Raw genomic sequence first — 13,577 nt, forward strand, 5'->3', positions numbered from 1 at the left:
ATCAGAACCATTTTTCACACCTTCCTTGCTGACCACTCTGTGGACCACTCCAAATATGCACTTCTGGTATCCAGCCTCTGTAGAGAAGCCTGTGTAACTCAGGGCTTGTAGCCAAACAGCTCAGTGTCGGAGAGCCTCCCTTTTGCAGATGCCCAGGGTAGAATAGTTCTTGTGAATGAAGTTTCCACAGACTTTGACGACTTAAAAAAAACAACACCACCAAAAAACCCCCCAGAAGACGGGATGGCAGGTGTTTCCCTCCTGCTCCTGTGTTGTTGGCCACTACTAGATCCCCAGCCCCATCTGGGGGATGTTATAAAGAGGCTTGCAGCTCTGACTTGTGCTCTTCCTTCATTTGGGAGATGTTTCTGTTCCTTGTCCTTCTATGGGGAGCTTATTCTTGCAAAAAGTTACAGTGTGGTACTTAAGAACACTATCTCTAGAGCCATAGTTGGGTAAGTTTGTTAACCTCTCTGTATCTATTTCACAGGGTTTCTTAGAATTAAATTGTAAAGGTATTTAAAATTCTTAGAATGATTTCTGACAAGTAGAAAATGCTTTATGATGATGCTGGGCATAATTATGATTGAGGGCAGATATGGGGGAAAGTTAGAGGTGGTTAGCATCCTAGTAGCAGATGACTTCAGAATATCAAATGGTCAGTTCCTCTGGTTCACTCTCTTAGACACCTTGAACTTTAGAATTGTTTCCTCCCATCATAGCCACACAGGATCTTTGGATACACGTTTGACATCCAATTCCCTTATCCCTATCATGTAGTCTTTAGGAGATCTGCGTTTTCCTCCTGTCATGAATGTAACCTGGACTTTTAGCATGTTTGTTGTGCACACAACCCTTAATTCACTTCCATGACATTGAGTACATAGTGGTTGATTGGTATTCTGCTAATACTGCCAGTACTTCCACATATGGCCATGCAAGTCCTGTACTGCACAACTCCAGGGAACCCCTGCCCGCTGTAGTACTAAACACTACTTGGTACATGGTCACACTTAAGGCATATTCTTAACTCAAGTCAACCGGAAGGACATGGTACATGTCCTATGAGACAGGCATCTCTGAAATAGGAGTGCTTCTTGAGGTAATTTTATCCCATGAAAACCCCACAAGAAAAGTGTTCTCCTCTGTTAATTACAATAATAGGAAACTCCTTACACACACAACAATATGACTGCCATAGAATAGGAAATTATTAAGTATTGAAAAACCAAACTGAAAGATAAAATCTTCTGATGGTTTATGGTTTGGTTTCTGATTATGAAAGATACTTAACCCATCCATAAAAGGCTGATTTTATATGTAGGTGTATAGTATGTTACTCAAAAATTTCTTGGAATTGAGAGAGGAGCTCTTGAACTCCAGTTAAAACATAACAGTAAAATCCCCGTGGGCTTAATTGATATCTGCAATTCTACCATCAAAAATTTCTTTCACGCCTATCTATATCATTTATCCCACACACGTACCTTGAATAGGAGGATGCATTTGTTTTTGTCAGTAATGTACCCTGTAGAGTGAGTGAGTGGACCACCCATGTTGATAAGGAAAGCATTTTATGGGGAAATGTGGAGTGGATCCACACAGACTCTTCATGTAGGGAGGAGGGCCCAACAGAGGACATGCTGACCTGCTGAATGCAAATGCTGACCATTCAAAATTTTGCAGATACAGACTGTAGGATTGGGATTTTTATTTGGAATGAACCAAAAATTCAAGGATTGATTAGAAGTGTTTGCTCAAAAGTTTTATATACTTAGGATATCCTCAGAAGTTAAATAAAAATGTTCTATCTCGTACTTGAATAAACAGAGTTGATACTGCATTTTTCTTTCTTTCAGCCCCCAAACCTGTCACCATGCCTGGCCTACTGTAGACATCCCATAAATGCCTCTGGAACAAAATATGATTCATGATCTCCACCTTTTCTTTTTCTTTCTTTTTTTTTTTTTTTTTTTTTTTACCTTTTTAACTTTTATTTACATTTATTTTATACTGAATTGATTATTGGGCCATATGTGTTTGTTTCTTTAGTTTTTTTCCCTGAGGTGGGTGTGTGTGTGTGTGTGTGTGTGTGTGTGTGTGTGTGTGTGTGTGTACACACACACCTGTGCGCATGCAACGTCCTCTTCTGGTTTAGGAATAGTTTGCTCTTTTTAGTAAGAATTATCTCACTGCAGCAGAGTGAGCTCATGTAGGGGTTAATCTGACTATGAGCTCTATAAAGTGAATATAAAGATTTGATTTGCATGATTTTTGGGGGGTTTCTGGGTCAAGTTAAGAGTAGACCATTTTCAGAGACGACCTCAGGCCACTTAGGGGAAGAGGAAGCCATCTCCACCTTATTTTGCCAGAAGATAGTGAAGTAATTTTGAAACAAATTTTAGGAAATTCCAGATTCCTCTTTGAATAAACAGGGTTTCCACATCTTGATGGAGCTGAGCTGAATGCAAAGCCATTCTTCCTACTGGAGCATCTCCAGCCCCTCACTGTCCACTGCAGGACTGGTTCTGTTGCTGCACCAGTGGTTGTAGATCTACTCAAGCAAGAGCTAAGGTGCTAAAGTGAATAATTCTTGTGACTTAGAATATTTATTTTCTTATTTCAGAAAGTGGATGTCACCAGCAGGGCTGTGATGGAAATAATGACTAAAACAATTGAATACCTTCAACCCAATCCAGGTAAGGTACCACTTTATATATTCAGGGTATCCCTCCAGGTAACTTGTAGTTTCTCTTTAATAGACATTTAAGTTTGGTGTGCTTCTACTTTCTCAGCCCACCTTTCTGGAGGGCTTGGTATATGGCACTTTGAGGAGGGAGGACTTTTTAAGGCTCACACTGAGGTAACTGAAGGAGTCTGTCATATTTTATCTGACTCTAGGATATTTAGCAAATGGTATAGCATGGACAGCTTGGAAGCCACATCATGTCAGGGTAGCCACAAGCTGTTAGTAACCAGACTTTAATTTGCAAGGGATGGTAAGAAAAAAACGGGATAATTTTAAGATATGATACAGCTATTCCTATAAGGTGTGAAAGAGTAAAAATTTTTTGTGAAATACAGAGGGTTTCTTTCATACAGCATCACTAAAGTTTTTGGAGGGTTGTTCCTAATTCCAGTTCTTCTCCCAGTACATTGCAGGTCAGCATTTGTTTCTGCTAACTTGTTACACTCTCAGAGAAGGAAGTTTTAATAGAGATAATGGATCGACCCCTTGAAAAGAGAACCAGGCAGAACAGGGCAGTGTCTATAGGCACAAGGTATAACAAAGCAAAACAGCCACTGTCATCGACCTCCTCACTACTCTTCCTGACATCAGTTCCTAACTTAGAACTGATAGAAGCTTGAAGCAAGGCTGGATGTATTTATGTGAAAAGTATGAATATTTAGAAAACTGCTGCTTTCTTTTGGGACTAGTTTCTTTGGGAGCTTCAGGCTGGGAGGCTGGTGTATTTGGTGGTCCTAGGGAAGATGGTCTAGATACTGTGTCAGCCCTAGTGTGTTTGGATACAGAGCATTGGTGGGCAAGAGATGAAAAAAGGAGGTGTGGGGTAAGAGTGGGCAAGTGCAATAGTAAGTGCTGACCATCTCTACTGCCTCCTGCTGCTGACTGAGCTCTCATTTAACCTTTATTTACCTGTGACAGCACAGCTGCTGTTTCAAAAGATGAACACATTCTTGATTGTTTTTTCTTCTTAAAATACATCAGAGATGGGAATATACACAGAAGGAAAATACAGAAGGAAATACAGTATCCTGTAGGGTCGAGGAATTTAACTGATTGCGAACCAAATGGTTAGCAAATAAGGCAAAGAATAGCAAAAAATGAAGTTTCTAAGTTTTACCAGAGCCTTCTTTATGACCATTATATTCTGCAGAGATGCAAGGATCTCTCAGATGTTCATTTATGCCATACTATTCCTATCACAACCGTGACAGGTCAGGATCTGAAGAGAGCTGGCTGCTCCACCTGCCTCACCATAAGGGATCAGTGCATAAGGGCAAGAAGTTTGTGTCTTCATCTTGGCACATAACTTTTGAAGTACTCTCTGATCTCCTGGGATTTACACATGACTTGTGCTGGTAACTCAGTGTGGGGCTAAGATAATGATAGGGTAAGGGAGGGAGAATATACTGTTTATTGCGCATTAATGCATTTGTAAGACAGTGCTAATTATTTACACTGTCAACTCTACAAGTGACCATTTTTTTCTGATTGTAAAAATAAAGCACTGGTGAACAATTCATAGTTACGGAAAAGAGACTAAAAATCCATTGTAACATAAATCTGTAGTGTAAGCCCATCAGTGTTCCTGAGTATAATGGAACTCTGTTGTAGGTGGGTATAGTGTGTTGAATGGTATGCCCCCTCAAAATTCAAGGCCACCCAGAATCTCAGAATATAAGCCTATTTGAAAATAGGGTCTTTTCATATGTTACTTAGTGATCTTGAGATGAACTCATTCTGGAGTCAGAGTGGGCCCTACATAAAATGACTCGTGTCTTTATAAGAAGAGAAAACACAGAGACATGGGAAAGAAAGCCAATGTGAAGTGGAGGCCGAGATTGGAGTGGTGTGGCCACAAACCAAGGAATTCCAGGAGCGACCAGAAGGTGGAAGAGGCAAGGAAAGGATTCTCCCAGAGAGCCTGGGAGGTGTCCTGCAGACACCTTGATTTCAGGATTCTGGCCTCTTGAACCGTGAGAGAGTCAATTCAGTGTGTTAACTCACACAGTGTGTGGCAAGTTGTTATGCTAGCCCTAGAAAACTAATACAGTAGGCTAGCCTTATTTTCTGCAGGAAAAAACAAGGGCCCAAGAATTTAAGAAACTTTCCCAAAGTCGCACACTTAGAAGAGGATGGAGGCAGAATTGGAACCCAGGTCAGAGTGAGTACAATAGAAATTCAGAAAGGAGACAAATTATGGGATTGAGACTCATTTTAATAAAAAAGATTACAGGAAGAAGTAATGGGAAAGATAAGGATTTTTAAAAATGACATTTTTAGTAAAATGTTGAATGTGCTGATTAACTGTCAATATGTTTTATGGCCATTTGAAATTTGAATACACATTTGGCACCAAGAAGAACAATGAAGGCCATCACCGGAAAATCCCAGTTTGGCTTTAGAAAAGGAGTTATTGGGATGCCTGGGTGGCTCAGTCAGATAAGCATTCAACTCTTGATTTCTGCTCAGGTCATGAGCTCATGGTTCAGGAGTTTAAGAGTCTCTTCAGGCTCTGTGCTGACAGTGTGGAACCTGCTTGGGATTCTATGTCTCACCGCCCCCCCGCCCCTAACCCCACTAACTTGTGTGCTTGCTCGCTCTCTCTCTCTCTCAAAAATAAACTTAAAAAAAAAAAAAAAAAAGCAGCTATATATGGGCAGGCCACCGAAGTGTCACCCAGAGGAGTTGAGAACAAAACACAATTTCATATAGTTATTCTATAGAATTTAGACAATCTGTATTTAATTGTTCTATGATAGATATGATTTACTTCCTCCCTGAATCTCTCACCCTAAGAGCAGACACTTGGCTGAAGCACTTTTGAAAAGTACATTAGTTCGCTATTCAAGTGTCCTTGACAAAGGTATGTAGTACTCTAGCAAACACGCAGGCACCCAGTCATTAGGTACAGAAGAGCAGAGAGAATATTCTCAACTCATATGGTTTGGTAAATACTTTGACCACTCAGCCTCTCAATGATCCTAGGAGCTGGGTCAACCAATATGTATCACTAGAGGCTGGTCCTGAATAAGCAAGATCGAGCTTGGGTCAGGGCAGAGACTGATGACAACCAACAGATTTACATGGACAGGCTGGTAGATTCAGTGGAAATTCATGCTTTGAAGGTACTTTGAGAATATCTTCCATTAGATTAATATTCTGAGATATGTTCTAGCTTTCAGATCTTGTGGGTTGTGGAGCATACACATCTTTAATATTTGTAAAACCCAGTTCGTATTGAAATGATGACCAAAGAGAGTTTGATTAATTTTCATGAATCTATAAATTTGCTCTACACTGTGTTTGCCCATATCCACTCTTCCCCATTTCTGGAGTGAGATTTTTAAAAGGTACTTGCGATCACATAATTATTTTGCATAAAACCCTTCAATGGGTTTTCATTGCTTTTAGGACTAAGTTTAAAATTTCTAACTTGACTTAAAGGTCCCTCCCTGCATGGTCAGTTTGCCCTTTTCCCTCCACCTTGCAGGTAAATAGTACCCTCAGATCGAGGATAAAGGTCATTTAAAAGCCTCCCTTGACCCCTGGACTAGTTAGGTTCCCTTGTCAACTTCCCTGTCACGATTCCAGCTGCTTTTCCCTGGTGGCACATGCCATACTTACTGTAGACGTGTGTGATGTGTGTACTTTTGTTTGTCTTCCTCTGTAAGGGCAGGACTGTGCCTGTCTTATCTCCACATCCCCAGCCCCCAGCTCAGTTCCAGACAGCAGTGGCACTAGGGTATTTGAACAAATAAATGATGAAACACAGTTGACAATCATTGGCTAATGTGATAAAAGTGCTGTAATATAAAGAGAAGGAAAAGCTCTTCCTTTTCCCTCAACCATCGGCTCTACCTGTGTTACTAACACTTAGCAGATTCATTTATTTTTATGCAAAGGCCAACTTTAGATGCATTAGGGGTAGAAACAGGACCAAGATTGGGCCCCTGCCCTCTGATACTTCACAGCCTAATAGCATAAGATACATACACCCTGAGGAGAGCAGTCTAGAGGGCTTCACAGATAATTCCTTCTGGAAATCCCAGCTAACTGATGCAGTTAGAAAGGGTGAAAGGGGTCATAGGTCTGCAGGTCTTCCTGCAGTGTTTTACCACGGATTGTGAAATATTCTGAAAGGAACAGCGTAAACCAATACAAATTTGCGAGGCTGCTTAGGTAAGAAATAATTCGAACATGAAAAGTACTGCAGCAGTTGTGAGCCCTTATATTCTTATGGCATCTAAGAGCAAAATCATTGGAGAATACAGATCAGTTTTCCTATATGAGTAGTCTAATGCCTTGTGGAGAAAAAAGTACTAAATCAGCATTGTCAAAAAGAAATAAGATGCAAGCCACATGTGCAATTCTGAATTGTCTAGTAGCCACGTTAAATAACCCAACATACCCAAAATTTAACAAATATTTAAACTATTGACAAATTTTATATTTTTTTGTTCTTGTGCTAAGTTTTGAAATTCGGTGTATATTTCATATGTACAACACATCTCAGTTTGGACTAGTTACATTTCAAATGATCAATAGCCTCATGTGGCCAGTGGTTCCCATAATGGACAGCTCTAGATAATTTACCATTCAAGCTATTCATTCTATTTTGATGTATGTTTGATACTTAGCTCCTTGGCTTATGTACATTGGTGGTTATGTTTTCAATAAGAGAAATGGACTCTGGATTTTAGACCAGGATATCTTTAATTTTTTTTAACCTTCTGCAAATGTGTTACATGGCACTATACTGGAGATCTTCCCCTGAAATAGAATGAGAGACACGGCCAGATTTGGCTGTGTTTCCTTCCCAGCCTTAGCTTAGTGATGGTGACAGAGGCTTTTTCAGTTTGCACTAAGAAGTTGTTCTGACGCTGAGAAGTTGCATAATCCTATGCAAACTTCCAAGATGCATAGATAAAAAGCAGTTTGAACATGAAGAACGCTGTGCACAGTCAAGGTTTGGTTCTCTACAGAAATGCTCTTCCCTTGAAGGCCTACATGGTTTAGCTTTCTCCAGCATGCCTCACATTGGGGTGTTAAATCGGGGTCTTTTGGTGTCTCTTCAGAATTTTTTAGTAATTTTAAATCTCATTTGAGGAATATTGCCTGTGGAAGTAAAAGTTAGCTATATTAATTTTAAATATCTCATTAATTCCTGGAAAGATATTACACCAAGACTGTTATACTTCTTTCCCACAGGCTCCTTCCAAAGATGAAAACACACTGATTATAAGATATTTGGTGACAGTGGACTGAAAATCAATACATATATTGTTTGACATCTATGTATTCAAATTTGTGGCTCCACAACATACTGAAATTGCTGTGCTTCTTGGAGGGCAGGTCCTGAGTTGTATTCATCTTGTTTTGCAGGGCTCTTAGCATTGTGCCTGGTTCATTGTTTGCCCTCAATATGTCTTCCGATTAGACGCACAAATAAATGTATCTATTTTTATCTTAAAGAATGAGGGATAATATGTACTGAGCCTGGTAACCAGAGCATTTCCTTTTCTAGGTCCTGACACTGAAAAATAATGGAAATGCATAAAGGACAGATCACAAAAGTAATTGTCAGGAAAATATTGCCAAACTTGAAAGGAGTAGGATCTTTCAAGGGTGGAAAACAAGCTGGGTGATAGGTGGTATAATTCATACACTGTTTGTACTGAAAAGGCTAGAGGGTTTTCCTAGTTTCACTGCATCTTTGGGAAAAATATTGAAAATTAATAGGTTCCTAATATATTTGAGGCACCTTAAATAATTTTTAAGTCAGGTGGCACTGGTAGATGAATGATCTTCATTTTCTGTGTCTCTAAGGGTTGCTAAAGCCAGACCTTATTTAAAATATACTTAATCATAACAGATATTAGGCATTTAAAATATGCATATATATAGAAAATTAAGCTAATGGAGTCTCAGTTTAATAGCCCTGAACGTTTTGAGGTGAGCCTGCGCGCCCTGCCTGTTGAGCGTCCGCGGTGTTGAAGGCCTGCCGAGTTACTGGCGCCTCGCCGCGGTTCTTCAGCCGCGGGCCCAATCTGAGAGAGGGCGCCTCAGGCAGACGCAGAGCTGAGGCGGGAACCCTGGTGTTTTGTGGAGAGTGACTTATTTTTCTGAGGAAATGGGAAGTGTGCTGTTGCCATGCGCTAACCTATTATTTTACCACCAAGATGCCCTTGGCACAGTCATCTACTCACTAGTGGACCACCCATCATCAACTGGGCCTCAGCCTCCTTTGATATGATCCCTGCTCATTTAGACATCTTTACCTGCTGTTTCTGGGACTGTCCTGAGTCATTTGCCCTACCTCATTTAGCTGGGAAGATGGTGGCGTAGGAAGACACTGGGCTCACCGTGTCCTGCTGATCACTTAGATTCCACCCACACCTGCCTAAATAACCCAGAAAATTGCCAGAAGACTAGCAGAATGGATTCTCCAGAGCCAAGTGTAGACAAGAGGTCCACGGAAGAGGGTAGGAAGGGTGGAGAGGCGGTGCGCGCTACATGGACTGGCAGGACGGAGCCGGGGTGGAGGGGCAGCCCGTCGGCAAAGCAGAGCCCCTGAGTCTGGCTTGCAAAAACGGAGGGGCCGGACGGAGTGTGTTGGGACAGCAAGTGGGACTTAACATCTAGAAGGTTATAAGTTAACAGATCTGCTTGGAGAATGGGAGGGCTGGAGGAGAATGGGAGGGAGAGTTGTTGAGCCCCGGACGACAGTGCACAGCTTGGCAGGGAACAAAGGTGCTTGCCAGCGCCATCTCCCTCGCCCATCCCCCAGCCAAAATCCCAAAGGGAACCAGTTCCTGTCAGGGAACTTGCTTGCACCACTCAAACACCCAACGCTGTGCTTCTGCGGATCCATCCCTCCGGCAGTGGGTCTGACTCCCTCCAGGTGCTGCAGGGCCCCTCCCAAAGCCAGTCACCTAAGGAAAAGTGAGCTGAGCCTGCCCCTCCCGCCCCTGTGCACCTTGCCAATCCACCCCAGCTAACATGCCAGATCCCCAGCACCACAAGCCTGGCAATGTGCAAGTAGCCCAGATGGGCCACGCCACCCCACAGTGAATCCCACCCCTAGGAGAGGGGAAGAAAGATACACACCAATCTGACTGTGGCCCCAGCGGTGGGCTGGGGGCAGACATCAGGTCTGACTCCGGCCCCACCCACCAATGCAAGTTATTCAGGACAGCACAGGGGAAGTGCCCTGCAGTTCCACACCACTCCAGGGACTATCCAAAATGACGAAATGGAAGAATTCCCCTCAAAAATTGTCCAGGAAATAACGACAGCTAACGAACTGATCAAAAACGATTTAAACAATATAACAGAAAGTGAATTTAGAATAATAGTCATAAAATTAATTGCTGGGCTTGAAAACAGTATAAAGGACAACAGAGAATCTATTGCTACAGAGATCAAGGGACTAAGGAACAGCCAGGAGGAGCTAAAAAATGCTATTAATGAGCTGCAAAATAAAATGGAGACGACCACAGCTCGGATTGAAGAGGCAGAGGAGAGAATAGGTGAACTAGAAGATAAAATTATGGAAAAAGAAGCTGAGAAAAAGAGAGATAAAAAAAATCCAGGAGTATGAGGGGAAGATTAGAGAACTAAGTGATGCACTAAAGAGAAATAATCTACATATAATTGGTATTCCAGAGGAGGAAGAGAGAGAGAAAGGTGCTGAAGGTGTGCTTGAAGAAATAATAGCTGAGAACTTCCCTGATCTGGGGAAGGAAAAAGGCATTGAAATCCAAGAGGCACAGAGAACTCCCTTCAGACGTAACTTGAATTGATCTTCTGCACCACATATCATAGTGAAACTGGCAAAATACAAGGATAAAGAGAAAATTCTGAAAGCAGCTAGAGATAAACGTGCTCTAATATATAAAGGGAGACCGATAAGACTAGTGATGGATCTCTCTACTGAAACTTGACAGGCCAGAAAGGAATGGCAGGAAATCTTCAATGTGATGAACAGAAAAAATATGCAGCCAAGAATCCTCTACCCAGTAAATCTGTCATTTAGAATAGAAGGAGAGATAAGGGTCTTCGCAAACAAACAAAAACTGAAGGAATTCATCACCACTAAACTAGCCCTACAAGAGATCCTAAGGGGGATCCTGTGAGACAAAGTACCAGAGACATCGCTACAAGCATGAAACCTACAGACATCACAATGACTCTAAACCCCTATCTTTCTATAACACTGAATGTAAATGGACTAAATGCGCCAACCAAAAGACATAGGGTATCAGAATGGATAAAAAAAAACAAGACCCATCTATATGCTGTCTACAAGACACTCATTTTAGACCTGAGGACACTTTCAGATTGAAGGTGAGGGGATGGAGAACTATTTATCATGCTACTGGAAGTCAAAAGAGAGCTGGAGTAGCCATACTTATATCAGACAAACCAGACTTTAAAGGCTGTAACAAGAGCCTGTAACAAGAGATGAAGAAGGGCATTATATAATAATTACAGGGTCTATCCATCAAGAAGAACTAACAATTATAAATGTCTATGCGCCGAATACGGGAGCCCCCAAATATATAAAACAATTACTCACAAACATAAGCAACCTTATTGACAAGAATGTGGTAATTTCAGGGGACTTTAATACCCCACTTACAACAATGGATAGATCATCTAGACACATGGTCAATAAAGAAACAAGGGCCCTGAATGATACATTGGATCAGATGGACTTGACAGATATATTTAGAACTCTGCATCCCAAAGCAACAGAATATACTTTCTTCTCGACTGCACATGGAACATTCTCCAAGATAGATCACATACTGGGTCACAAAACAGCCCTTCATAAGTATACAAGAATTGAGATCATACCATGCATACTTTTGGACCACAATGCTATGAAGCTTGAAATCAACCACAGGAAAAAGTCTGGAAAACCTCCAAAAGCATGGAGGTTAAAGAACACCCTACTAAAGAATGAATGAGTCAACCAGGCAATTAGAGAAGAAATTAAAAAATATATGGAAACAAACGAAAATGAAAATATAACAATCCAAACGCTTTGGGATGCAGCAAAGGCAGTCCTGAGTGGAAAATACGTTGCAATCCAGGCCTATCTCAAGAAACAAGAAAAATCCCAAATACAAAATCTAACAGCATACCTAAAGGAAATAGAAGCAGAACAGCAAAGACACCCCAAACCCAGCAGAAGAAGAGAAATAATAAAGATCAGAGCAGAAATAAACAATATAGAATTTTAAAAAAACTGTAGAGCAGATCAATGAAACCAAGAGTTGGTTTTTTGAAAAAATAAACAAAATTGGTACACCTCTAGCCAGGCTTCTCAAAAAGAAAAGGGAGATGACCCAAATAGATAAAATCATGAATGAAAATGGAATTATTACAACCAATCCCTCAGAAATACAAGCAGTTATCAGGGAATACTATGAAAAATTATATGCCAACAAACTGGACCACCTGGAAGAAATGGACAAATTCCTAAGCACCCACACTCTTCCAAAACTCAATCAGGAGGAAATAGGAAGCTTGAACAGACCCATAACAGACCCAAATGGAATCAGTTATCAAAAATCTCCTCTAACAAATAAGAGTCCAGGACCAGATGGCTTCCCTCGGGAATTCTACCAGACATTTAAAGCAGAGATAATACCTATCCTTCTCAAGCTATTCCAAAAAAGAGAAAGGGAAGGAAAACTTCTAGACGCATTCTATGAAGCCAGTATTACTTTGATTCCTAAACCAGACAGAGACCCAGTAAAAAAAGAGAACTACAGGCCAATATCCCTGATGAATATGGATGCAAAAATTCTCAATAAGATACTAGTAAATCGAATTCAACAGCATATAAAAAGAATTAGTCATCATGATCAAGTGGGATTCATTCCTGGGATGCAGGGCTGGTTCAACATTCGCAAATCAATCAACGTGATACATCCCATTAATAAAAGATAAGAACCATATCATCCTGTCAATTGATGCAGAAAAGGCATTTGACAAAATTCAGCAACCTTTCTTAATAAAAACCCTCGAGAAAGTCGGGATAGAAGGAACATACTTAAAGATCATAAAAGCCATTTATGAAAAGCCCACAGCTAATATCCTCCTCAATGGGGAAAAACTGAGAGCTTTCCCCCCGAGATCAGGAACACGACAGGGACGTCCACTCTCACTGCTGTTGTTTAACATAGTGTTAGAAGTGCTAGCATCAGCAATCAGACAACAAAAGGAAATCAAAGGCATCAAAATTGGCAAAGATGAAGTCAAGCTTTCACTTTTTGCAGATGACATGATATTATACTTGGAAAATCTGATAGACTCCACCAAAAGTCTGCTAGAACTGATACATGAATTCAGCAAAGTTGCAGGATACAAAATCAATGTACAGAAATCAGTTGCATTCTTATACACTAATAATGAAGCAACAGAAAGACAAAGAAACTGATCCCATTCACAATTGCACCAAGAAGCATAAAATACCTAGGAATAAATCTAACCAAAGATGTACAAGATCTGTATGCTGAAGACTATAGAAAGCTTATGAAAGAAATTGAAGAAGATATAAAGAAATGGAAAAACATTCCATGCTCCTGGGTTGGAAGAATAAATATTGTTAAAATGTCAATACTACCTAAAGCTATCTACACATTCAATGCAATCCCAATCAAAATTGCACCAGCATTCTTCTCGAAGCTAGAACAAGCAATCCTAAAATTCATATGGAACCACAAAAGGCCCCGAATAGCCAAAGTAATTTTGAAGAAGAAGACCAAAGCAGGAGGCATCACAATCCCAGACTTTAGCCTCTACTACAAAGCTGTCA

The 13,577-nt window shown here is 40.8% G+C and overlaps 1 protein-coding gene across 5 annotated transcripts in view; it reads left to right on the forward strand.

Moving 5' to 3' along the window:
* SH3GL2 (SH3 domain containing GRB2 like 2, endophilin A1) overlaps positions 1-13,577 on the forward strand; it is a 317,554-nt gene that overhangs the window by 172,859 nt on the left and 131,118 nt on the right. For all 5 annotated transcript variants that reach the window (XR_006210706.1, XR_006210705.1, XR_006210707.1 and 2 more), the window contains exon 3: positions 2,627-2,699. Coding sequence is in view for 2 of the 5 variants with exons in the window: in XM_042964873.1 (XP_042820807.1) it covers positions 2,627-2,699 (73 nt within the window). In the remaining 3 variants the exon portion in view is untranslated. The remainder of the gene's footprint in view (positions 1-2,626; positions 2,700-13,577) is intronic.

The sequence above is a fragment of the Panthera tigris genome, chromosome D4 (genome assembly GCF_018350195.1).
Source record: "Panthera tigris isolate Pti1 chromosome D4, P.tigris_Pti1_mat1.1, whole genome shotgun sequence".
In the NCBI taxonomy this organism is placed as follows: Eukaryota; Metazoa; Chordata; class Mammalia; order Carnivora; family Felidae; genus Panthera; species Panthera tigris.